The sequence below is a fragment of the Camelus dromedarius genome, chromosome 4 (genome assembly GCF_036321535.1).
Source record: "Camelus dromedarius isolate mCamDro1 chromosome 4, mCamDro1.pat, whole genome shotgun sequence".
In the NCBI taxonomy this organism is placed as follows: domain Eukaryota; kingdom Metazoa; phylum Chordata; class Mammalia; order Artiodactyla; family Camelidae; genus Camelus; species Camelus dromedarius.
Window position 1 is genome coordinate 75,523,724 of NC_087439.1, and position 24,104 is coordinate 75,547,827.

The 24,104-nt window shown below is 36.6% G+C and overlaps 2 protein-coding genes and 1 pseudogene across 3 annotated transcripts in view; all 3 read left to right on the forward strand.

Moving 5' to 3' along the window:
• The window catches only part of DNAH7 (dynein axonemal heavy chain 7), a 220,400-nt gene that overhangs the window by 127,579 nt on the left and 68,717 nt on the right, over window positions 1–24,104 (forward strand). For both annotated transcript variants that reach the window (XM_064485137.1, XM_010979732.3), the window contains exons 42-47: window positions 869–1,098; window positions 4,084–4,414; window positions 6,297–6,643; window positions 9,564–9,744; window positions 12,040–12,225; window positions 15,083–15,246. In XM_064485137.1, coding sequence (XP_064341207.1) covers window positions 869–1,098; window positions 4,084–4,414; window positions 6,297–6,643; window positions 9,564–9,744; window positions 12,040–12,225; window positions 15,083–15,246 — 1,439 coding nt within the window. The remainder of the gene's footprint in view (window positions 1–868; window positions 1,099–4,083; window positions 4,415–6,296; window positions 6,644–9,563; window positions 9,745–12,039; window positions 12,226–15,082; window positions 15,247–24,104) is intronic.
• Window positions 6,749–7,648, forward strand: LOC105088811 (POU domain, class 5, transcription factor 1-like; annotated as a pseudogene).
• LOC135321156 (POU domain, class 5, transcription factor 1-like) lies at window positions 7,674–8,621 on the forward strand. Its single transcript, XM_064485136.1, has one exon. The coding sequence runs from the start codon at window positions 7,674–7,676 to the stop codon at window positions 8,166–8,168; it is 495 nt and encodes a 164-aa protein (XP_064341206.1). The 3' UTR covers window positions 8,169–8,621.

The window sequence follows — 24,104 nt, forward strand, 5'->3', positions numbered from 1 at the left end:
GAAGTCACAGAGGTGAGGTCAGAAAGCTGGGAAGGGCCAGATCAGGTGGAGATTTACAAGTTGGCTTTGGATTTTATTTTGAATATGTGGAGAAGTCTTTGAAGGATTATGAACTGAAAGGGTGATAGGAGCTAAATTACATTTGATCACTTTGGCAGCCGAGCAGAACATATGTGTAGGGGGCCCAGTTAGGTCACTGCTGGAGTATTCCAGGAGGATGATATCAGAGAGCGGCACTGGGATGGTGGTGGTTGTAGGTGTAGAAAGAAGGGAAAGGGCTTGGAAGCTGTTTTAGGGATGGTGCCTGTAGGACTTGCCTAGAGGCAGGCTGTAGGGTGGAGGAAGAGGAGAGGGCTCAAGGATGATTCCTGCACTTTGACTTGAGCAACCATGTAGATGGTGGTGATGTTTACTAACTTGAGGAAGACTGTGACTGTTTGGGTGAAATAAGGAACTGTGTCTCTGACTTGCTAAGATTGAGATGGTGATGAAAGAAATCGAGGTGGTGGTTGTTTATAATTCTGGAGTTTAGGGGAAAGGATAATATTTACCACAGAGAATTGTTGGGGGAGTTAAACGAGACGATAATAGTAAAATGCACATAAAAATTCCTTTTCTCTTCCTTGCTCCTGCAATACTCATGACCAATTTCTCTAACCCCTGAGCAAACACGAGGGGTTAATATCACACACATTAGCTACTGGCTCCCTGCCTTAAGCTTGCAAGTACTTGGGAGAAGTTCCTCATGAGAGGGTCTCTCCCTCCCTTTCACTCATGCTCCCTTCCATTTCCAACATCCACAAAGCTACTAACAGACCCATGTTTTAGTAACTTAGATCAAGCACTAAAGCATTTGTCTTAAATTTAGTCATGGCCTGAGGATGCACTACAGGCAGTTGCCTCCCGCTTCTTGGAAGACATTGAAATGTCCGAGGAAACACGAGACGGCTGTATTGAGATGTGTAAAAGCTTCCACACGTCTACTAGAGACTTATCGACATCCTTCTATGTTGAGCTTCAAAGATACAATTATGTGACTCCTACCTCTTATCTTGAATTAATCTCTACCTTCAAACTGTTGTTGGAAAAGAAAAGGAGGTAAAAATGAAGTTTTGTATTTCTAAGTAAGCTATGGTGGTTTTAAAAGATTTGTGTGGACAAAAATGGCATAGCAATGATGTGATAAGATTTTATATATATGGTGAGTTTTGTTAAATCTTTGATTTACTCCACAAACATTTTTACGGGAGGGAGCAAGCTTCTTCTTTTGTGCAGCTGCATTGCCTAGCACATCATAAGTGCATAATCATGGTTGTTGAAGGAATAAGGGTGTGCCACTCAGAGCTGTGATAAGGCCCAGGACACTTTGACAGTGCTGTTGGGGAAACAGCCCTAGTGGATAATTTTTCTTCGATAAGTAATCAGGTAATAGAATAAACCTTCTCTTATTCTCTTTATGCTGAACAGCTGAAACCCAGAGACAGCCATTCAATATATATACCAGATTTCCTTCTTTAAATAAACTCTCATTTGAAACATCAGTACAAATATCAATACATTTATATTACCATGGACTGTGTTGATGTGATCCTTTTGATGTCATTGAGGTTGACTTTTACATGCAGAAAAGTTTATTTGGCTCTAAAAACTACTACTCAATAGTTACAGTATAAAATGCAAAAAGCATGAAATTACTTTGAAAGTTAGAAGTTTAGAAATTTTAGTGATCACCCTTAAGGAGGTCTTCAGCTAATGGAAGTCAATTTAAGCAATTTTTTATATTGCATTTATCGTTTTTAGTATTTTTATTCCCCTTTTGGAGTCTGATTTAACAAACTAAACTTTCCCAGGTATTTAAATAATTTGTAAAATCTAGTAAGTTAAACTTATACATACAGTGAGCCTTAAGTTCTTTTAAGTATTTGAATATTGCCTATAAACTTAATGAGACTTTTTACTTAAAAACACAAATCTCACTCTATTGCTCAATTACACAACTTATATTGGATTACAGTGCTGATCTGTTACAAGGCAAATAGACCAAATTCTTTTAAATATTAAAAAATATAATTTAAACACTAAATGTGCACAGATTCCTTGACACAAAAATATTAATACTAAGTTTAGTTTTTGCATATTAACTATAGTTCATTCTGAGTTTTCCTGTGGCAAACCCACTATCTCAGGCATTCTGAAGCATCTTTTCTCATATTGTCCAAGATGGTACCTAGATACTGGTACCTAGATACCGCATTTATAGAGACTGCTGTAATGCTTGCCACAGTGGGGGTGTCGTAGGTTTCCTGTTCACCATGGTCCACACCCCCATGTTTGAATCATAACATTAGTATTTTTTTCCATCCACCTAGTGAAATCTGCAACTCCTCTGCAAGACTGCTACATGACTTAGCTGAATTTTACTGTTTCTTTGGCTGTCAAGATAATTATCTTTCCATGTCAATCTTAGGATCTTTAAACTACTAGAATCTTACTTTCTTCCCATAATTTCCCATCCAGGAGGGTCAAAACCTCTTGGAAAATCTGATTAATTTGGGGGTATCGCTTATGTCTCTGATTATATGCTCACAATGTTGAAGATCATCCTAACTGGAAGAAATATTATAAAAATGAGATAAAAGCCTAGAGAAAGACTGAGAATAGTGGTTTTCTAAGCATTTTTGTATATTGTTGTTTGCCTTTCAAATTTTCCTCGTTTAAAAAAAAAAATTCTCCTTTACCTCAACTAGAATTCCCACCCTGTACTTACTCTTCCCCTGATAGCTAAAGCCTTCAGATCTCTTGATAGCCACGTAGTTCTGTAACCTAGAAGCAAGTAATCAGGTTACCTGTCAGGAAACCAGCGTTTTAGCCAGCAGAGCGTCACATGGGATGGCCACTATACTGAAACTGCTTTACGCTGGCAGGAGTGAGACCTTTCCCGTGCTTGCTGCACAAGTGTTCCACTGAGATGTAACTCACAGATGACACGGTATCCTGCCTCCCAGGCTCCTCAGTTCCTGTTACTGTAACATGTTTTGCTCAGAGGGAATCAACATGTCACAAAAGTGTGCTATGCCCTCACTTATCAATGTTTTTTTCTATGACAGTCTTTTCAGTTTTCCCCTAGTTCCCTATTTCAGCTCAAGTGAGTTAAGCACTGAGTCAGACTGCCCTTCCACCTTTAGACAGTCATCAGGTTGGTTCCTTACCTACTCCAGCCTATTTTTTGAAGAGAATTTCTAAAATGAGTCACCTTTTACTTTGAAACATTCAGGCATCTCAAATATTTTAAATGAAACAAATTATAAAGAGTTTTCTCTGCTCATAATGTATAATTACCTCTAGAACATATATGAATGTATATAAAAAATTTAAAGTTCATTAAAATATTATGTTATTTTGGATCAATTATTACTACCTTATAATTTTGCACCAAAAAAAAGTGTTGGGCTTTATTATCTATCGGCCACTTTTACCTTTTTTTTTTAACTTTTTTTTATTGAATTATAGTCATTTTACAATGTTGTGTCAAATTCCAGTGTAGAACACAATTCTTCAGTTATACCCGAACATATCGGCCACTTTTATCTTAAATAAAAAATTCCTATTTCAAGATACTTAACACATCTTAAAATTGTCACATTTGATAACATTCAAAATCTAATATGTTTTGGGCACTGAAGTCTATTCAAAAGAAGTGATTATAAAAAGGTTTAAGGAACAATAGTATTGTTGGAATAAATTCCCAAGATGACTAAATTTAGAGGCACGTCATTCATTTTGATATAGGCGGTTCCTTGCCTAGTGTATTTATCTTTTGAATTTGTTATATGCCTAGATACTGTGTTTAGTACTGGAAATAGAAAAAACCAACCAACCAAGACACTGTCTGCTTTTAATTGCACACAATCTCAAGTTCTGGAGTTCATAATTTTTGACAAACTGTTAATATATGTGAAAGTCTTGGAACCAAGTTCTTGGTTATGCCTTGGAAAAGCCAGAAAAGCTCAAGAACACTTAACTTTTTCCTGAATTGGGGGATAGAGCCTGACAACTAACCTTGTTTTATTTCTCTGTTTGCAGTGAAGTAATGATAATGAAAAAGAGGTACGAAGTGGGTTTGGATAAACTGGATTCTGCCGCCTCTCAAGTAGCCACAATGCAGTTCGAGTTAGAGGCTCTCCATCCTCAGTTAAAAGTTGCGAGCAAAGAGGTTGATGAAATGATGGTAATCATTGAGAAGGAATCTGTGGAAGTTGCCAAAACTGAAAAAATAGTGAAAGCCGATGAAACAATAGCAAACGAACAGGCTATGGCTGCCAAAGCCATCAAGGATGAATGTGATGCTGACCTGGCAGGCGCCTTGCCGGTATTAGAGTCTGCACTAGCTGCCCTGGATACGCTCACCGCACAGGTAAGAGCACAGCCACGGACTCTCTGGGGCACAGGTCATCATAGCTTCAGAAAGTGCTTAATGATGAGTGCTAAAATCTCTGTCTTTCTGAGTTAGTTAGTTTCCGCATTTAATGCATTTGAAATCATTTTCAATTAGAAAAATAATTCCTTAATTCACCTGTAAGAAAAGAAATGTACATGAAAGATGAAGAGAATTTTGAAAAAGAAGAAAGTTGCCAAATTTTGTGAATAACCATAAAACAATTGACAGTGATCGACAGGGGCATAAGACCCAAGTATATATTTGGATTCTAGGTGCAACTTTTTCATATTTAGACACTTGTAATTGGGATATGCCTTATGGTATGTGTGATAAAACATTGTGTCAATGTTTGCCAGTGTTATCTTTTTTTGTGATACATAAATTAATATGGCTTACGATGTTATAGTTTATAATAGCATGTGTTAGCTTTGAAATGTATTAAAGATGTGAAAGGGAACATTTCAATTAAGGAAGGTAAAGGCAAATTTTGAAAAATAGTGTTGGGAATCTTGGCTAAACTTTTGGGTGAGTTGGGGAGAAAAGCATTAAATCCTTTCTTCACACCTTCCTTAAATAGATTTCAGATTGACGTTTAAATATAAATAGTTAGATTACTATACAATAGTAGAAAACATAGGTTAGATGTTAAATCTTGGAATGTAAATTAGAACCTAGGATTTTTTGGTATAAGAGAAATCAGAGAAGAAAACCCTAAGCAATATTATTTGTAATATATATGCTCTGGATACGCTCTTGTATTTTTCATAAATAATAAAATTTTTTAAAGGCAATGAATTTTAGTACCTAAAAATCAACACATTTCTGTCCATAAACACCATGGACAGAAGTTGAGAAATGCTGAAGAAAAAAATCTTTGAACTATGTTATAAACAAAAGATGAATATACTTCTGTGTGAAAAGTTCTTACAAATCAATAAGAAAAAATAGCTCTAAGATAGTAAACGATAGTAAAAGAAGAATTAATTCTCAAAAGAGGAAATACAAATAATCAATAAACATGAAAATATACCTCTCTTGTATTTAAAGAAATACAGATCAAAATAAAATTTCTGTTGCCTCCCAGAATGCCTACCAGTGTTGCTTAGAGTGTATAAAAAACAGGCACCTTTATATACTTTCTGGAGAGCAGTGTGTCAATATTTGTCAAAAGCTTAAAAAAAAAAAAAGACATCAAGACTTTAATTCAACATGTTAATTGTAATAGTAAAAATAATAGAGAAAAAAAGCATAGATAGGGCACTAGAATTATGGTTCATATCTATACATCAGAAGGTATGCAGCCATTAAAAATGATGGAAATGTTTACTAGCATGAAAGGATGTTCACTGTGTATTGTTATTGAAATAGATTTTAAAAGAACAGTACACTATGATTCAATTGGTTAAAATATGGCATAGACACTGGTTTATAGCACATACATGTAGAAAAAGACATAGAAGACTTTAAACAAAAATGTTTACAGTAGTTAACCACATAGATGGGACTGTAGGAGACATTCATATGTGTAATTTGTATTTTTCTGTTTGCATCTATAACTTGTACAGTTTTTAAGAAGCAACAAAACTCTTACTTTATGACAGGCAGACTCTCCTTTATGTGTTTTTGAAGTGGATTTCATGTCACAAGTGATCTCGCAGAGGGTATCTTCCCACTATTCTTAACTTGTTTTTAACCTTTCCTTTGGGATGAACTTCTTGACACAATTCTATCACTGTCACCATTTCTGCCCAATGAACAGTGAGTTTCTGTCTCTTATGGCTTAGTTTGAAAATAGGAACCAACTGCATGTCATATATAAACAATTCTTTTAAAATAATTAGCACGTTGTTATTTCAAGGACATTACAGTGGTAAAATCCATGAAGAGTCCTCCTGCTGGTGTCAAGCTGGTTATGGAAGCTATCTGCATCTTGAAGGGCATCAAAGCTGACAAAATCCCTGACCCAACAGGTTCAGGGAAAAAAATCGAGGATTTCTGGGGTCCTGCAAAGAGACTTCTTGGTGACATTCGATTTCTACAGTCACTTCATGAATATGACAAAGACAATATTCCTTCAGCTTACATGAACATCATAAGAAAACATTATATTCCAAATCCAGATTTTGTTCCAGAAAAGATTAGAAATGCTTCCACAGCAGCTGAAGGTCTGTGCAAATGGGTCATAGCAATGGATTCGTACGACAAGTAAGTACTGGCAAAAGGAAACTGGTGTGTTTCACTTTCAGGTTTCATTATTTAGATAATGTAAAACTTAAGAGCTACATAGATGAAGAGGCTTGTCAGAAAATCATGTCTAATGCCTGCTATAGCGTATTTACTGTAGGCAAGGTTTTACCAACCAAATAGTTTAGCACAATGATACTTAAACTTTTCGGATTCAGGAACCCTTTACATTCGTAAAAATTATTGCAGACCCCCAAACTATTTTTACCTACCATATTAGAAATTAAAATGGAGAATTCTTAAAAATATTTACTAATTCATTTTTAAAAATCAGTGAAATTTTTATATGTTTACATAAATAACTTATTTTTTAAATCCACATTTTCAAAAAAAATTTGTGACAAGTGGTATTTTATATTTTTGCAAACTTCTTTAATACGTGCTTTAATAAAAGTCAACTGGACCCCGGCTTGGGGCGCCTTCCTTCCCCACGGCGGGACACCCGGCTTCCGACTTCGCCTTCTCGCCACCACCGGGCGGTGGAGGTGATGGGCCAGGAGGGCCAGAGCCGGGCTGGGTTGATCCTCGGACCTGGCTGAGCTTCCAAGGGCCTCCCGGTGGGTCAGGAATTGGGCCGGGGGCCGAGGTGTGGGGGCTTCCCCCGTGTCCCCCGCCCTATGACTTATGCGGAGGGATGGCCTACTGTGGACCTCAGGTCGGTGTGGGGCTGGTGCCCCAAGGCGGCCTGGAGACCCCTCAGCCCGAGGCCGAGGCGGGAGCCGGGGTGGAGAGCAACTCCGAGGGGGCCTCCCCGGAGCCCTGCGCCGCGAAGCTGGACAAGGAGAAGCAGGAGCCAACCCCTGAGGAGTCCCAGGACATCAAAGCTCTTCAGAAAGACCTGGAACAGTTTGCCAAGCTCCTGAAGCAGAAGAGGATCACCCTGGGATATACCCAGGCCGATGTGGGGCTCACCCTAGGGGTTCTCTTTGGGAAAGTGTTCAGCCAAACGACCATATGCCGTTTTGAGGCTCTGCAGCTCAGTTTCAAGAACATGTGTAAGCTGCGGCCCCTGCTGCAGAAGTGGGTGGAGGAAGCTGACAACAACGAGAATCTACAGGAGATATGCAAAGCAGAGACCCTTGTGCAGGCCCGGAAGGGAAAGCGGACTAGTATCCAGAACCGAGTGAGAGGCAACCTGGAGAGCATGTTCCTGCAGTGCCCAAAACCTACCCTGCAGCAGATCAGCCACATCACCCAGCAGCTCGGGCTTGAGAAGGATGTGGTCCGAGTGTGGTTCTGCAACCGTCGCCAGAAGGGCAAACGATCAAGCAGTGACCATTCGCAACGAGAGGATTTTGAGACTGCTGGGTCTCCTTTCTCAGGGGGACCAGTATCCTTTCCTCTGGCACCAGGGCCCCACTTTAGTACCCCAGGCTGCGGGGGCCCTCACTTCACCACACTGTGCTCCCCGGTCCCATTCCCTGAGGGTGAGGCCTTTCCCTCGGTGTCTGTCACCACTCTGGGCTCTCCCATGCATTCAAACTGAGGTGCCTGCCCTTCCCAGGAATGAGGTGGAGGGCAGAGGAAGGGGAGAGCTAGGGAGAGAACCCTGGGGTTTGTACCAGGGGTTTGGGATTAAGTTCTTCATTCACTAAGAAAGGAATTGGGGACACAAAGGGTGTGGGGAAGGCAGTTTGGGGTAACTGATTGGAGGGAAGGTGAAGTTCAATGATGCTCTTGATTTTAATCCCCACATCACTAATCACTTTGTGCTTAAATAAAGAAGCCTGGGACCCGGAAAAAAAAAAAAAAGTCAACTGGACTCTTCATTCAATCTGTTGTGGGATATATTGTTTTGATTGAAGTGTATGAATTAAATACAGCCTCATATAGATGTTTCGTTGGACAAGGAAAGACCTAATGGAGTCCCAGGGAAGGGGACATGTCTTAGACCACATTTTGAAAACCACCCTTAACATATATTCTTTGTTGAGACAAGCAGCCTTTTTTGATGATCATATGAGAAACATTTATTTCATAAATGAAACAGTAAAAATTTTGGTTATTCCTTCAAAAAGCAACTATTACAGGATGTCTTTCAAACTCACACAATTTGAATCATTATACATATATATTATATGCTATATATGTTTTGGTCCATGATCTATTATGTTAATGATAAACTTTAGTGTTTTATTTATTTAGAGAGATAACATGGCTGATTCCATTTTCCAGACAGAAGTGAATTTAGATCCATCTTTTTCCCTACATAGTCCTTTTTATTACCAATATACATATTTATAAGATAGCTGGTTTTAGTTGAGAGCTTATTCTGAAAGTTTAAAAAAGTTAAATAGAAAGGAGGAATATCATTCTTAGATGTATTTAATAAACCTGAAAAAGAAAAAAAAATGAGTTGGGGGACAGAGGAAATTAGTGGACACACACAAAATGGTTTTAACTATTTTGAGATGAAAATAAAATAGTATCACTGACTATACTATTAACCCACAAAAAAATAAAACTTTAAAATGAAAGAGTAAAATGACATAGATAAATTACCCTTTTTCTCCTCATCACAATTAAGCCTTAACAAGTGAGGATGGTTTCCATAAACACTGTAATATTTACATGTATATGTGCTCATTCTCCTTTTCCAAAGTCACAAAAATTGACTCTGGCAACAATCAAATATTTTGGGTAAAAAAATTACTTATATGAAAAACTTATGTGTCTTCTATATCTTATTTTAATAGTCATGTTTTATGTGCTGGGATTAGGTTTGATTCTTAGATGAAATATAGAATATAGAAATCAGTATAGCTTGTAGATGAAGGTGTGTTTTGAGTTATAGTAAGGATATTAGAAAAGTAAACTCAGTAATAGAGAGTGAACTGGAATATTAAATGTGTATTTAATTTTCCAATTTTCCTTTTGGCAGAGTGGCAAAAATAGTAGCTCCCAAAAAGATAAAACTGGCTGCAGCTGAAGGGGAGCTGAAAATTGCCATGGATGGTCTCAGGAAGAAGCAGTCAGCCCTTCGGGAAGTGCAGGACAAGCTGGACAAGCTTCAGGATACGCTTGAATTAAACAAACAGAAGAAGGCTGACTTGGAAAACCAGGTAGAGGATGATACAAATATGGGCAAACCCTGAGTTGTTCTAGATAAAAATGATGGTCACGCTGCAATTCTGTGTCCTTCCTGGTCAGGGGTTGATAAACAGTGGCCCAAGGGCCAAATCCACCACTGCCAGTTTCTGTATGGCCCACAAACTAATAATGGTCTTGACATTTTTAAATGATTACTTGTTTAATGGTTATATAAGTATCTATATGATATCTTTGACCTTGTCTCTTGGCCCACGAAGTCTAAAATACTTACCTTCTTTCTGGTCCTTTGCCCCACCCAAAAGAAAACAAATTGCCAATCATCTCTGCCTTAGATTACTAGAATATTGAGCTAGGTTGCTTAAATCATTCCTCAAGTTATAAGTGAGGATGGAGAACCAAAATATTAAGTGACTCAGGTTGTGTAAGAGCTAATGGTAGAGCTGAGATTAGAACTCAATACTCAGAACCATACTATGTCCACTGAAAATGTTTTTAAGACTGAAAACATTGCTCTAACTTGGTGATACCATTTGCAAACATCAATTGCTGAAGTCCGATTATGTTCCAGAGAAAGAGTCAAAATATTTTATAGCAGTCGGTATTTATTGAGTAAGCATATTTTGTGCCACTGTTGTTCTGAGAGCAGTCTGTGTTATCTCATTGATTCTCAGAAAAGCCTTCTGAGGGAGGTAATCTTTCTGAACCATTTTGTAGCAGCTAAAGCACAGAAAAGTTAAGCAACTTACCCCTGGTCAATCCAGCTTCTAAGCTAAGATCCATACCCAGGCAATCTGACTCTAATAGCTATGCACTTCCCCACCATACTTGACTACTTCTTTCTGTCAGATATGTGCACAGATTCTGCATTTGTACAATGTGTGACATTGTGCTAATCTTTAGAAATGCAACCTATTATTAAGCATGGTTTCCAAGTGATCAATTATAGTTTAAATAATAAAACTAATAGATGGGTATGTAGTTGCTCACTGTAAACATTTTTCAGCTCTGTTGTATGTTTGAAATTATTTATTTTCATAATAAAATGTTGGAAAATTATGGTAATGTAAAATGGTAAAATTATGGTAATATATGCATATATATGTACTAAAAATCTTTTGGAAGAGAAATTTTTGCTACAGTGTTTTCACTTGGTAGTTTCTGATGGCAACATTATTATAGTCCAAGACCTGATTCAACATTTTAATATTGTTGAAAGTAGAATGAGTGAAGAAACTAGGAAGCAAAAGATATTAAAAGAGGGAAAATTCAAAGAGAAAGGTTTTTATTTAGGAAGCAGCAAAAATATTACCAGTTACATATCTTTTGCGTTTTTAAAACTATCTTTAGATAAACTGATATAGTATTTTATCTTTTAATCTAAAAGCATTTATTTAATGTAAATATTAATAGCATAGGAAAAGGTATAGCCAAATTTTTGTTCTGAAATAATCAAAATGTCTCTGCTTTTATCAGTTATTTACTTCCTCTTTTCATGAAAACGATTTTATTTTGAACTTTAAGATAACCTTTACTTAATCTTGTCTTCTAAGAATAATGATGTTAAGTAACTTAAAATTAATCAAAATCATTCAGGTAGTCTACTGGAATATTGCTATTGCATGGGTTGAAATGGCTTCTCCCCCAGTTTGTCACCTTCATAATTACCCTCTCTTTTAAAAGAAAAAGTCATTATTTAATTATGTATAATCAAATTTGGTTGACAGTCTTATGCACAAAGTAGGCTCTCAGCTACTGATTGATGCCCTGATTTAAGGTTAATTGCAAGTGTCTGAGTAGGTTGGCACAATCTAACAACTTGAAAATTGTGCTTTGTAAGTAAGCATAAATTATCAAAACTTCTAAACATTTAACCTTTAAAATTATCATTAAATCAATCATAAGTTAAATGAGGGAAAATGTCCACAGAATATTTAAAAATAAAATGCATTTAGATTACTAAAATGGAGGGAAAACATCTATATTGGAAAGAGAATGTTCTTTATCACCTACCTAATTAAATTTCAGTGTCTCATAGTGTGGCTCATTTCCTTAAATAGAGCTATTCTTTGTGTTGTATGATAAATATCTGTTACGAATTTAATAAATTAAAGAAAAAGATTCTAAAAAGTTATGGGCTTTCCAGTCTTCTTGGTGAGATAGCTCACATTTTTCTTGTAGAGTGTTTAAAAAAAAATTCCAAGTGTATGTTTGTAATTAAAAAATTAATTTACCTCTAAGGGTAAAATCCCGTGGAATTTTTTTCTCCTACTTGTGGATGTTGATAAAAGTTTACTTTTATTTTTGAGGTTGACTTGTGCAGCAAAAAGCTAGAACGGGCTGAACAGTTGATCGGAGGTCTCGGGGGTGAGAAAACACGCTGGAGCCACACAGCCCTGGAGCTGGGGCAGCTGTACGTCAACCTGACGGGGGACATCCTCATTTCCTCAGGAGTTGTCGCTTACCTGGGAGCCTTCACGTCTAACTATCGACAGGTAGGGAGTACTAGTTGACCTCCAAGGTCTCTCTTCCTGACTCTCCCACTACAATCAACACTTCTCTTAGGGGATTTTGTTTGTTTGCTTGGAGTTTTTTGGTAAGTACAAGGAGAAAAAATATTTTTGAGTGATTTCTAGTTGTGTATTTTAGTTATTCTATAAATTTGTTCCGTAGCCAAAAAAAAAACCCAGTATATTAAATACTCTTCTAAAATCTAATTGTTTTAGAAACAAAACAGATTTTCTTTAGAATGTAATTTGAAATGGTAGACCCTAAGAAGAAAATTGATAAAATTTTAGTTCTTAAACAAGTATAAAAGTAACAGGATGGGGAGGGGGGAGGGGAGGTGTGTTTAATCAATGGCTCTCTATGGGTCTCAGTAATAAATCATTTCCAAATCACTTCAGAAACTAAAACTTTATGGGAGGAAAAGGTGAGCCTGCCTAAAACCCGATTGATAAGTAACATCTTTCCTTAAAAAACAAATATCAAGCTCCTTGCTTTGAATTCCCACCCCTCTGACAGATTCTGCCTCAGTCTTCACAGACCCATCTCCTAACCCTACTTCTCCTCGCAGCTTTTTTTTTTTTTCACTTTGCAGTCTCTTTCTCAGTGAGGCTCAGCATATCTTTAGCTCTCTTTAGGAAAATTGAACTAGAGTACAGCCCAGGACGTGAGCCTGGCAAGGCAGGAGAAGAGATCAAGAAAAATTAAAGGAACTAATAGGACAAGATAAAGGGTAATGAGAATGAAGAGAAGAGAGAAATCTGCAGCTCCTGGTGTCAAACCCGAAGAGAGAGAGAGTGAATAAACTCACCTCTGTGAGGGTGCTTTAAGGGTTCCCAAGGCATTTGCTTACATGTCCCTGTTGAGCTCCACTTGATTTCAGGGCTTTCTCTTAAGTAGAGTTGATTCTTGGAGCTAGTGTTTTGGTTTGTTTGTTTGTTTTTAACCAATGTGGTTTAAAATCCTCACACTGATCATGCTTCCATCTTTAGTCCTTTGGCTTCTGAGAGCCCCTGTCCTGGTGCATGACCTTAACATTCTTAGTTTTGTCTCTTCATTTGTGTCTTTGAACAACTGTCTGCAGTTACTGAAATCTTGTGATTCAAATAATTAACATTTGACAGGACACTATTTACCTAGAGATAGACTTGTTTGCTCGACAGTCTCAGGAACTGAGGCTTATAAAGACTGAGAAAATTGCTCAGAGCCACACGATTGGTTAATGACAGAGCAGGAATGAGACTCATCCTAATTTAGCGCTCTTTCTACTCTTCTCCATCAACTTGGAACGATGGAAGAAGTAGCTACAGACCCCCCGACTCTCCTCTCTTGGTTCCTATAACACTGCTGTGTGTGCACTGGCTCCTGTGTTGTGTTCCAGGGCCGCGCAGGGTATATCCGCCAGTCCCACTCCTCCCAACCCAGCCCTCTCTGCAGACTCCTTCTGAGGCACTGCAGCTTGCTGACTCCCCAGTCCCCTGCTTCCACCCTATTGGGAGCTGCCAGTCACACCTCCACACAAATGCTTCAAGGGAGCATCGAGGTCCAGAACTGAGACTCTGGAGTTTACTGACAGAAGCCAGGCAACACTCAGCTGGACACAGGATACAACCCAAGCTCATAGCTCCTTCTGTGAACCCCGTCCACCCCTGATTCAAGCAGATGTACCATCCCATCCCATCTCATCCCTGAAGGCTTGAAGGCAGTTTTATCCCTTTCTTGTTTCACTATAGCAACCTAGGCTTTTACTTAACTGGTCTCTAATGTCATTGTTTCTTCCTGTAAATGCATTCTCTGAATCCTACTCTGTAATTGTCTCTCTTTTATCTGTTTCTCTTGGGTCAGGACAGTTGGCAATTTATACCCCATCAAAAATTTTCTGTTCAATTCTAGTCATAACGGTTATAGTGGCAACTTCAATGCTCTGCCCAGATCCCCACCTGGCTTCCTGTGCTTTCACGTCTGACAACCAGCACCTGTGGCTCTTTTTTTGGCTGACTTCCCTTGGGCACTTACAACGCACTTTGTCCAGTGCTTGGAGAGCTAAAATTGCATGAGAATTTACTTCCCTCTGGGGTAGACCTTCATGAATGACTGACAGAGGTGAGAGTGTGAGAGTCTGTCTCCCTTCCTTCTGGCTGCAACAATCCAAAGAATAACTTCCACTTCCAGTAGGATCACCTTACAGACCTTTGGTTGATCCCTCATCTTTACTGGCTTCTTCCTGGTCCTTGTACTGCTTCCCCTGGCTTCCCTTCCTTAATAAATCATTTCACATGAACCTTCATGCCAGACTCTACTGGTGGGAAACCCGAGTAAGACAAAGACCTTTCAACAATCTTCATCTTTTCTAACATCAAAGTCTCTGGATACCAAGAGCCCTTAGTAAGTAGCTAGGTCTCCTCCCTCCAAGCTGGAGTCTGAGTAGTTGTCACTTACTCATCAACTCCTTCGTAGAATTTCTGGTTCTCTTCACAGTACAACGTAGAAAACTCCAATTCTCTTGCCATAACTGAGCCCGCAGTATTCAGTTCTAATGCCCATGCCAGTCTCCAAAACAAAATCCTACAGTGTTGTAAGAACATACAAACCCTGGAGTTGAATTAATTTGAACTTTCTAAGAAGCCTTTTCCCTACCAATAATCAAAGTCAGCATGGCTTTGATGGTGGTTGGTATTTTAAGCAAGGTGACACCGTTAATAGTCAGTCTATGATAAACAGAAATCATTTTTGAGGTAGAGTTTCAACAATGGTTCGTTGACTCAAAGTGTTAATTGAGAAGTTTACAAAGTATCTGTTTGGTAATGTCCAGCCTCATTTTTATATCTTTCTGTGTATGGCTTAAAGAACCAAACCAAGGAGTGGACAAATTTGTGCAAAGGAAGAGATATCCCGTGCTCCGATGATTATTCCCTTATGGGTATCCTGGGAGAAGCAGTGACAATTCGAGCCTGGAACATTGCTGGGTTGCCCTCTGACTCATTTTCCATTGATAATGGGATCATCATAATGTAAGGAAAATATTTTTCTTATGAACCATCTCTGTTAATCAGTGGATTTATTTATTTGTGCACCTTTTTAACACTTAAAGCTAGTGAAGTTTTATAGTATTAAAATTTTTTACTTACTTTATTAGCTGAATTAAATATGAATAATCACTTCCTTCTCCAGCTAATACTGGAATAGTTGAGTATTGGAGACAGTATTAAACAAACCAAAAACCCCAGATGGCTTTTGCTTAATTTTTAATCAATTTTTAGCAAATAGAGTAAAACCCTTCCATAAGTAAGTGAAGTCCCAAATTTTTATTCCCATAAAATACAGAGTATTGTTATTGTAGGTTGATAAACATGCAAGAGTGAGTTCTGGGTATGAGGCCAACTTAAATGATATGGATACATTTCTGGGTCCCAGGCTGATTTGCACGTTTAAAACAGTGGTATGATTCCTGGAATCTCCTGGTTAGTAGAGAAATCCCATGGAGATTGGGCTGGGAGTGTACTGGAGGCTCATCCAACCTTGTCTTACCTCCCAGAAGCCAACAAGTTCAGTCTGGCCCAGTGTGAGGATGATCATTAATTGTGTGATTTTCAAGGTCACATTACCATGGGCCTTCTATCACAGGGTCTGTCTTCTTGGAGGTCTTAGCATGTTAGGTAAATCATCAGTAGGAAACATTCAGTTCTCTGTTACGTGCCTATTTTTATTAGTTGCTTACTACTGAAAAAGTAATTGAGATAGTAGTACTTAATTGAAAGTAAAAATGGTTGAGGCATGTCAATTTTTTTAAATAAAATTAACCACTATGTGTAAAAACCAGTTATTCTTCAATTTTTATAGGTAATATTTATGAAACTTATTCTATAAATTAAGACTCTGGTAAACAAATTTATTTACTGCTCAACACATGGTCCTGACATATGGATTTCTTTAGCATTTATTTACTGAACTGTTCTAAAAGGCTTTGAAGCATGTGCAGTTTGAATATAACATAAAAAAAGTTAACATCTGATGAGAACACCTAGGGATGTTAAAGGGATAGTTACTACTAGGTGCTTGAGGCAAGCAAATCCTTACAGTTGGGTGCTGAATGAAGTTCACAACTTTCCAGTAACTAAGGTAAAAAAGAAGGGGGAGGGTATAGCTTAAATAGTAGAGCACATGCTTAGCATACATGAAGTCCTGGGTTCAATCCCCAGTACCTCCTCTAAAAATAAATAAATAAACCTAATTACCACCCCTCCCCAAAACAAACAAACAAACAAACAAAAACTAGGTCACACAGTTCTCAATTTTTAATCAAGCAAATTTTCCTTAGGGAAACAAACTTTTTCAGGAACTAAGCTTACCTTTAATTATTTCATTGATTTCGAGGACTAAAATTAAGCACTGGGTACTGTGCTCTGATAATCTAAATTAATTCAGAAGAAAAAGCGTAGACTCTAGATAAATGATAAATACGTGCATTAGTTTGCATATAACACAGATTTTTAAGTGCCATTTAAGACACACAGGATGATAGCTAGTTTGTATTTTAATTACTTAACGAGTAGGCAGCATACAGTTTGCGTGGACATTTAATCTGATAATACACATTAGACGTTAACATACATGGGAGGCTTCTGAAAGTTTAGAAGTCCACCTTTTGGGACCCTCCTACACTGTTGGGCGAATGTACATTGGTGCAGCCAAGATGGAAAGCTCTATGGAGGTTCCTCAAAAAATTAGGAGTAGAATTATCGTATGTCCAGCCATTCCACTTCTGGGTATTTATCTGAAGAAAACAAAAACACTAGTTCATAAAGGTATATGCATCCCTGTGTTCATCACAGCACTATAGCCAAGATAGAGAATCAACCTAAGTGTCCGTCAACAGATGAATGGGTAAAGATGTGGTATACATATACAACGAAATACTACTCAGCCATTCGTTAAAGAGGGCAAAATCTTTCCAGGTGCGACAACGTAGATGGAATTTGAGGGTATTATGCTAAGTGAAATAAGTCAGATGGAAAAACACAAATACTGTATGAATTCACTCATATGTGAAATATGAAATAAATAAATAGAAAAGTAAGTAATAAGCCAAACAAAACAAAAGCAAACATGTAGATAGAGGAGGGTAGTGGTAACCAGAGGGGCAAGGGTGTTGGGGGAGGGGAGAGGGTGAAAGGGATAAAGGGGGTCAGCTGTATGGTGATGAATGGAAACTAAGCCATTGGCAGTGAACATGCTGTAGTGTATACAGAAGTCAAAATAGAGTACACTGTACACATAATAATAATAGAATTTTATTTTTAAAATTTCAATAGAAAAAAAAATAAGTCCACCTTTTACTTTTACTTTTGTCCAACTGGACCAATTAACTTCAACCTAAGAAAGAGTCTGATTTTTGTTGTTTTTGTCATTGTTGCTATTGTTTTCCTCTCAGAAAAAAAAGCTTTGCTCTTCTTGAGCAATTGTGAGTATATTTGGTCATGTCCCACATAGTGGGAGTTATGTCTTTATTGTGTTTTCATTTGCAGTTCACGTGCCTTTGGTCTCCCTAGCAGGACATCTATAACTATTCCTGTAACTCCATCTATTCAGTGGAGACTAAACTGCTTCTTATTTTCTAGCAGAAAACGTACCCTTTTTGGGGGGTCCAGTTATATTTCAATAATACTGGAACTGTTGATAAATATTTCTGCTTTTAAGATTCCAGATCTTTCAGTGATTATTTTTCAAGATAAATTTCCATTGCAGATTGAGGTAGAAAATGGTTTTAATGAGCCATAACCCCTACATATTTGCTACTTGTTTGTAAATGTGTTGAAATATTAGCAACCTTACTTAAGAAGGAAATATTAACGTTTTTCATTCTTGGGGGATTTTTTTTTTTTTTGGCAATAATTTTGGTAACCTTATACTGAGAGGTTTTGGTAAATAAGTTAAGGTGATCACTTTGACCTATCAGGTAAGTATCTTATTTTCTTGCTAGTGTGTGCTTCCATTCCCCGGAGATACTTACTGGATAATCATAATACCTAATGTGGAGCACTTACTAAGGACTTGATTCTGTGCCAAGTGCTTTTCACATATTATTTCAGCTGAGGGAGGAGTTTATTTAGGGAACTGGAAGAATATATAAAATTTGGTCAAGTTAGAATATAATTAACTTTTGGAGCTACTGACACTTCAGTGTCCTTGCCTAATCAGAATTTCAAGGGCTAGTGGTAACGTTAAATGTAATTGGATTCTACCGGAACATTTCACAGAGAAAGCAGTGTGAGGGTTGTTTAACAATTTGGTAAGTAGATCAGACCTATATCTAATATAACTATCTTTTAAATGTCTTTAAGTTTTCATGTCTATAACCATCAGATAAATTAGGATTATTTCAGCAGCAGTAATAACTGAGAACACCCACCTTTCTTTGTCTGCTTTTACATCAGTGTGTGTGTAAAAGGTAAATAACAGAACTCTTTGAAATGCACTACTGCTACTATATTCAAATTCTGTCCTGTGCAGACTACAGTGAAAATGTATTATCATGTTAGAAATCTGTACTTTTTGAACACCCAAAAGAACACCAAATATTAATCCTCTCTAGACAATTACAAAAGAACAAACACTATCAAAACCTGGAATGCTGGGCGCAATAAAAATTCAGTTTCCATTTGGGAACCACTGGTTTTGAAGCATTTTTGGATTCAAGAACATTTGGTGGAGAAAATAAGAGAGAAGACTGTGTAAAGAAAAACATTGTCTTTGTCAAAAAATAATGCAAAATCATGGTGTAGAGGAGGTAAATAATAAATACAATACTTGTTCATTTCAAATTTGGGAATTATATTCATCCAAAGAGTGAAGCTATTTACAACAATGTTTGTTGCATATAGAGCTCCACAATAATTGTCGGTGTGTGTGTATACACACACACATACATACATATACATACATACACTTGTTAACATATATGTATACTTCTTAACATATATGTATACTTATAAAACAATTATATATATATATACACACACAAGTGTGTGTGTATGTACATTCTTTTCTACCTACCCTGAGGATTATCTCCTGGAAATTTTTTTCTATGAAAGCTCTAATCTTCAAAAGCAAAGACTGTAAACTGAAGCCACAATATTGTCTTGTTTTTGAATGAAAAAAATGTTGTATTAAAGGTGTTGTTTGGGGGAAATAAATTTGATGCAGTTGTTCACTGGGTATTGAACACTGTGTGTGTAAATACATATATTATATATAGTATTTTGTATAAGTAAATCTATACATTTATAGAGAGAGAGGGACAAAATGAGAGCAGGAGAGAGAGAGAGAGAATGGATACCTGGTTGTGCCAGGACAACTTGTTTGAAAACATTCTCCTCTTTCCATTGCATCTTTGTTGAAAGTCGGTTGTTTATACACAAGTGGGGACATTGTCTGCCATTCTATTTTCTGAAAGACACTGTGTAGAATAGAATTCTTTTCTTTCTTAAATGTTTGTTAGACATGACCAAAGAAATGATTTGTGCCTGGAATTGTCTTTGTTGAAAGAGCTTGCCTATGAGTTCAATTTTGAAATACTGACAGGATTATTCAAGTTATCTACTTACACTCAAATGGGTTTTGGTAGTTCCTGTCTTTTAAGATTTAGGTCCATTTCAACAGCTTGTCAAGTGTATGGGCGTAGAGGTGTTTGTGGTGTTCCTTCATCATCCTTTTGATGTCGACAGGGTCTGTGATAACCTCCTCTAGAATTCTTGATATTGGTAATTTATACCTTCTTTGTTTAGCTAAAGTTTGATAAATTTTGTTGATCCTATCTGAGAACAAGCCTTTCATTTGATCACTTTTCTCCATTTTTGGTTTTCAATTTCATTAATTTCTGGTTTAATATTTATTGTTTCTTTTCTTTTGCTTTCTTTTGACCTAAATTGCTCTTCTTTCTCTGCTTTCATAAAATGGAAGCTTAGGTTATTGATTTTAGATTTTTCTTCTTTTCTAGGCTATGCATTTAATGCTGTACATTTTCCATTATGTGCTACTTTAACTGCATAGCACATTTCAATATGGTATATTTTCATTTCTTTTAAAATATTTTCTAATTTCTCTTGAGACTTTTTTTTTCAACCATGGATTATTTTTTTTAAAAGTATTAACTTCCAAATACTTGAGAATTTTTAAGGTTTCTTTGTGTTATTTGTTTTTTCAATTTTTAATTTAATTCCTTTATGTTCAGAGAACATACATTTCCTGATTCTAATTGCTTTAAATTTGTTGCAGTTTGTTTTATGGCATAAATATGGTCTATGTGAATGTTCCATGTGAAAAATGTGTTACTGAATGGACTGTTCTTTAAATGTCAGTTAGGTTGAGTTCTTTGAGAGTGTTTGCATCTTCCACATCCTACTAGTATTCTGTCTACCTGTTGTCTCTTCATTTCTATCAGTTTTAGCTTTATGTATTTTGAAGCCCACTTCTTAGATGCCTACACATTTAAGACTGTTACGTATTCTTGATGAATTGACCCTTTTATCATTATATAATGTCCCTTTATATTCCTGACAATTTTTATTGTTCTGAAATCTCCTTTTTACTGATGTTACCATAGCCAGTCCAGCTTTCTTTTGATTTGTTTATGCGTGGTGTGTGTGTGTGTGTGTGTGTGTGTATATATATATACACATACACGGTATATATATATATATACACACCATATATATATATGGTGTGTGTGTGTATATATATATATATATGGTATATATATTTATATACCATCAGTTTACTTTCTTTAACATTTTTTATTGATTTATAATCATTTTATAATGTGTCAAATTCCAGTGTAGAGAACAATTTTTCAGTTATACATGAACATATATATATATTCATTGTCACATTTTTTTCTCTGTTAGCTACCATAAGATCTTGTGTATATTTCCCTGTGCTATACAGTATAATCTTGATTATCTATTCTATAATTTTGAAATCCCATCTATCCCTTCCCACCTTCAGCCCCCTTGGCAACCACAAGTTTGTATTATATGTCTATGAGTCTGTTTCTGTTTTGTATTTATGCTTTGCTTGTTTGTTTTTGTTGTTGTTGTTTTTAGATTCCACATATGAGTGATCTCATATGGTATTTTTATTTCTTTCTGGCTTACTTCACTTAGAATGACATTCTCTAGGAGCATCCATGTTGCTGCAAATGGTGTTATGTTGTTGCTTTTTATGGCTGAGTAGTATTCCATTGTATAAATATACCACATCTTCTTTATCCAGTCATCTGTTGATGGATATTTAGGCTGTCTCCATGTCTTGGCTATCATAAACAGTGCTGCTGTGAACATTGGGGTACAGGTGTCAGTTTACTTTTAATATAAGTATGCTGGTGTATTTAAAGTGGGTACCTTGTAGACAGCATACAATTAAGCTTTGTATTTTTTCCAGTCTGACAATCCTTCAGTTAGTAAATTTAGACAACTTTATACCTGATGTGGTTGATATCATTAAATTTTGATCTACTACTTTATTATTTTTCTGTTTTCACATCTGATTTTTGTTGCCCTGTTCTTTTGAAAGTATTTGAATAATCTACCATTTTAGTATCTCATTTTGTATATTTTTTACTATAATACTGTGCATTATTTTTAGTACAAATTTTCACAATCTCCCTAGAGATGTTTTACCACTTCAATTAAAATGTAGAAGCCTTTTAACCATACAGGTCCTCTTTACCTCCCCTAATTATGGTGCAGCAGTCATATATATTAAGTCTGCATACATTGAAACACTTTTTCCCTGCCCTACTCACAATGTTAATATTTTGTCTCAGTAGTTGTATATATTTTAAAGAACTTAAGAGGGGGAAACAGCCTATTATATTTACCATTTTTTTGCTCTTTTAATTCTAAAATTCACTGTGATATCATTTACTTAAGGGTGAAGAACTTTAGCATCTGTTTAGAGCAAATCTGCTGGCAAAATTTTTTTTTAGTTTCTTTCATTTGAGAATGTCTTTATTTTGCCTTTATTCTTGAGAGATGGTTTTGGTGGATAGGGAATTCTGGGTTGACAGTTCTTTTCTTTCAACACTTTAAATATGTTCTGTTTTCTGATTCCATGATATCTGATGTAAAAGCTTCAGTCTTCTGAATAATTGTTATCTATATCATTTTCCCCTGCATTTAAAAATATTTTTTCAAATCTTTGGTTTTCAGAAGGTTGATTATAATGAAGCTAAGTGTAGGTGGTTTGTTTTTGTGTGTGTATGTGAAGTTCTAAATTTATATGTTTCACTGTCTTTGGGAAAGTATTAACCATTATTTTTTCTTTTTAAATATGTGTTCTGCACCAATCTCTTTCTCCTTCTTTCTGGGCCCCAATGACATGAATGTTAAATTTTTCAATATTTTCTCACAAGTCTTTGAGATTCTGTTCTTTTTTTTTTCCAATATTTTTCTCTTTAGTTTTCAGAGTAGGTTATTTTTGTTCATCTGTCACCAAGTTCACTGACTGTTTCCTATGTTGTCGCCTTTCTGCTATTGAGTCCTTACCATGAAAATTTTATTTAGTTCTAAAGTTTCCATTTGGTTCTTTTTGTACTTTCTATTTCTCTGCTGAGAACACCTCTCCTTCCATTTATTTCAAAAACATTCACCTTTACCAAATGCAAGGTGGTTATAATAACTGCTTTAAAGATTTATGGGTTTTTTCCTGGTAACAATAACATCTTGCTTTCTCTTTGAGAATTAGTCACATTCTTACTCTTTGTATTCAAGTAATTTTGGATTGAAACCTGAGCCGACTGTGACACCCCTCAGACTGTAAGCACAACAGAGGCCCTTTTCCCAGCTCTTCTCTCTGGAGAGATGGGTTTTTCACTCAGTGTTTTAGGTGACTGCACCGCCACTGCTCTGCCATGGTAATAAAAACAGTTCTGTGGCTGGAGTTGACCTGGGAGTAGGAACAAAAGGGAAAACAGAGATCCCTGGCTCTCTGGCTCACACATGCTCATTTCCTCAGTCTTCTAGTTTGAGTTTTTGCTACCTGTGCCTGCCACACAGTTCTGCCATTAGGCCTGTTCTCAGACCAAGGCCAGAGGATAACAAGGGAAAAACACACAAGAAACTCACCACTCTGTATTGGTCATTCCTCAAGTTTTAACATTCCTCCAGTTCACTTGTTGTTACTTTTTAGAATCTGCAAGTAGTTGATTTTTGTATTTCACCCAGAAGTTTTCATTGTAATCAGTGGCAGAGATCGCCTGTAACAGACTTAGCTCCGCTTGGTCAACACCAGAAGTCCTTTCCTCTGATTTGGAGATGTTCTTTGGACAGGTATTGCCTGTGCAGGATAATCTGTTATAAAATGTCCATTTTTTGAAAGAGTTAACTTGTATGGTGTTTGTCAGATTTTTTTTGCTATTTTCTTTTCAGCAGATAATTATATGCAAACTTTATTTGATGCAGGGAAAGAGGGTAAAGAAAAATCAGCATGGACCCTTCCCTCAAAAAACACACAGTTTAGTTGGGTGATGCAGTTAAGAAACTATAGAATTACCTTAATAGAATATTATCATTATATGAAAGTACCATAAATGTAGTATGGATGAATGGCTAAAGAAGTTCAGAGAGAAAAGAAATCAAGATATGCTTTGTTGGCTGCATAGCATTTGAGTTGACCTTGAAACATGAGTAGTACTTGAACATGAAACACTGGGGGAGGAAGTGCATTTTGGATAAAGAAACAGCATGAATGTGGGTATTGTGGCTAAAAAGTGTGGAAGCAACAGAAGGAAGAGTGAGTCATTCAATTTCTTTATGGAAGCATAAATGCTATCTATTGCTCACATAAATCCTCCCGATTTAAAAATATTTCT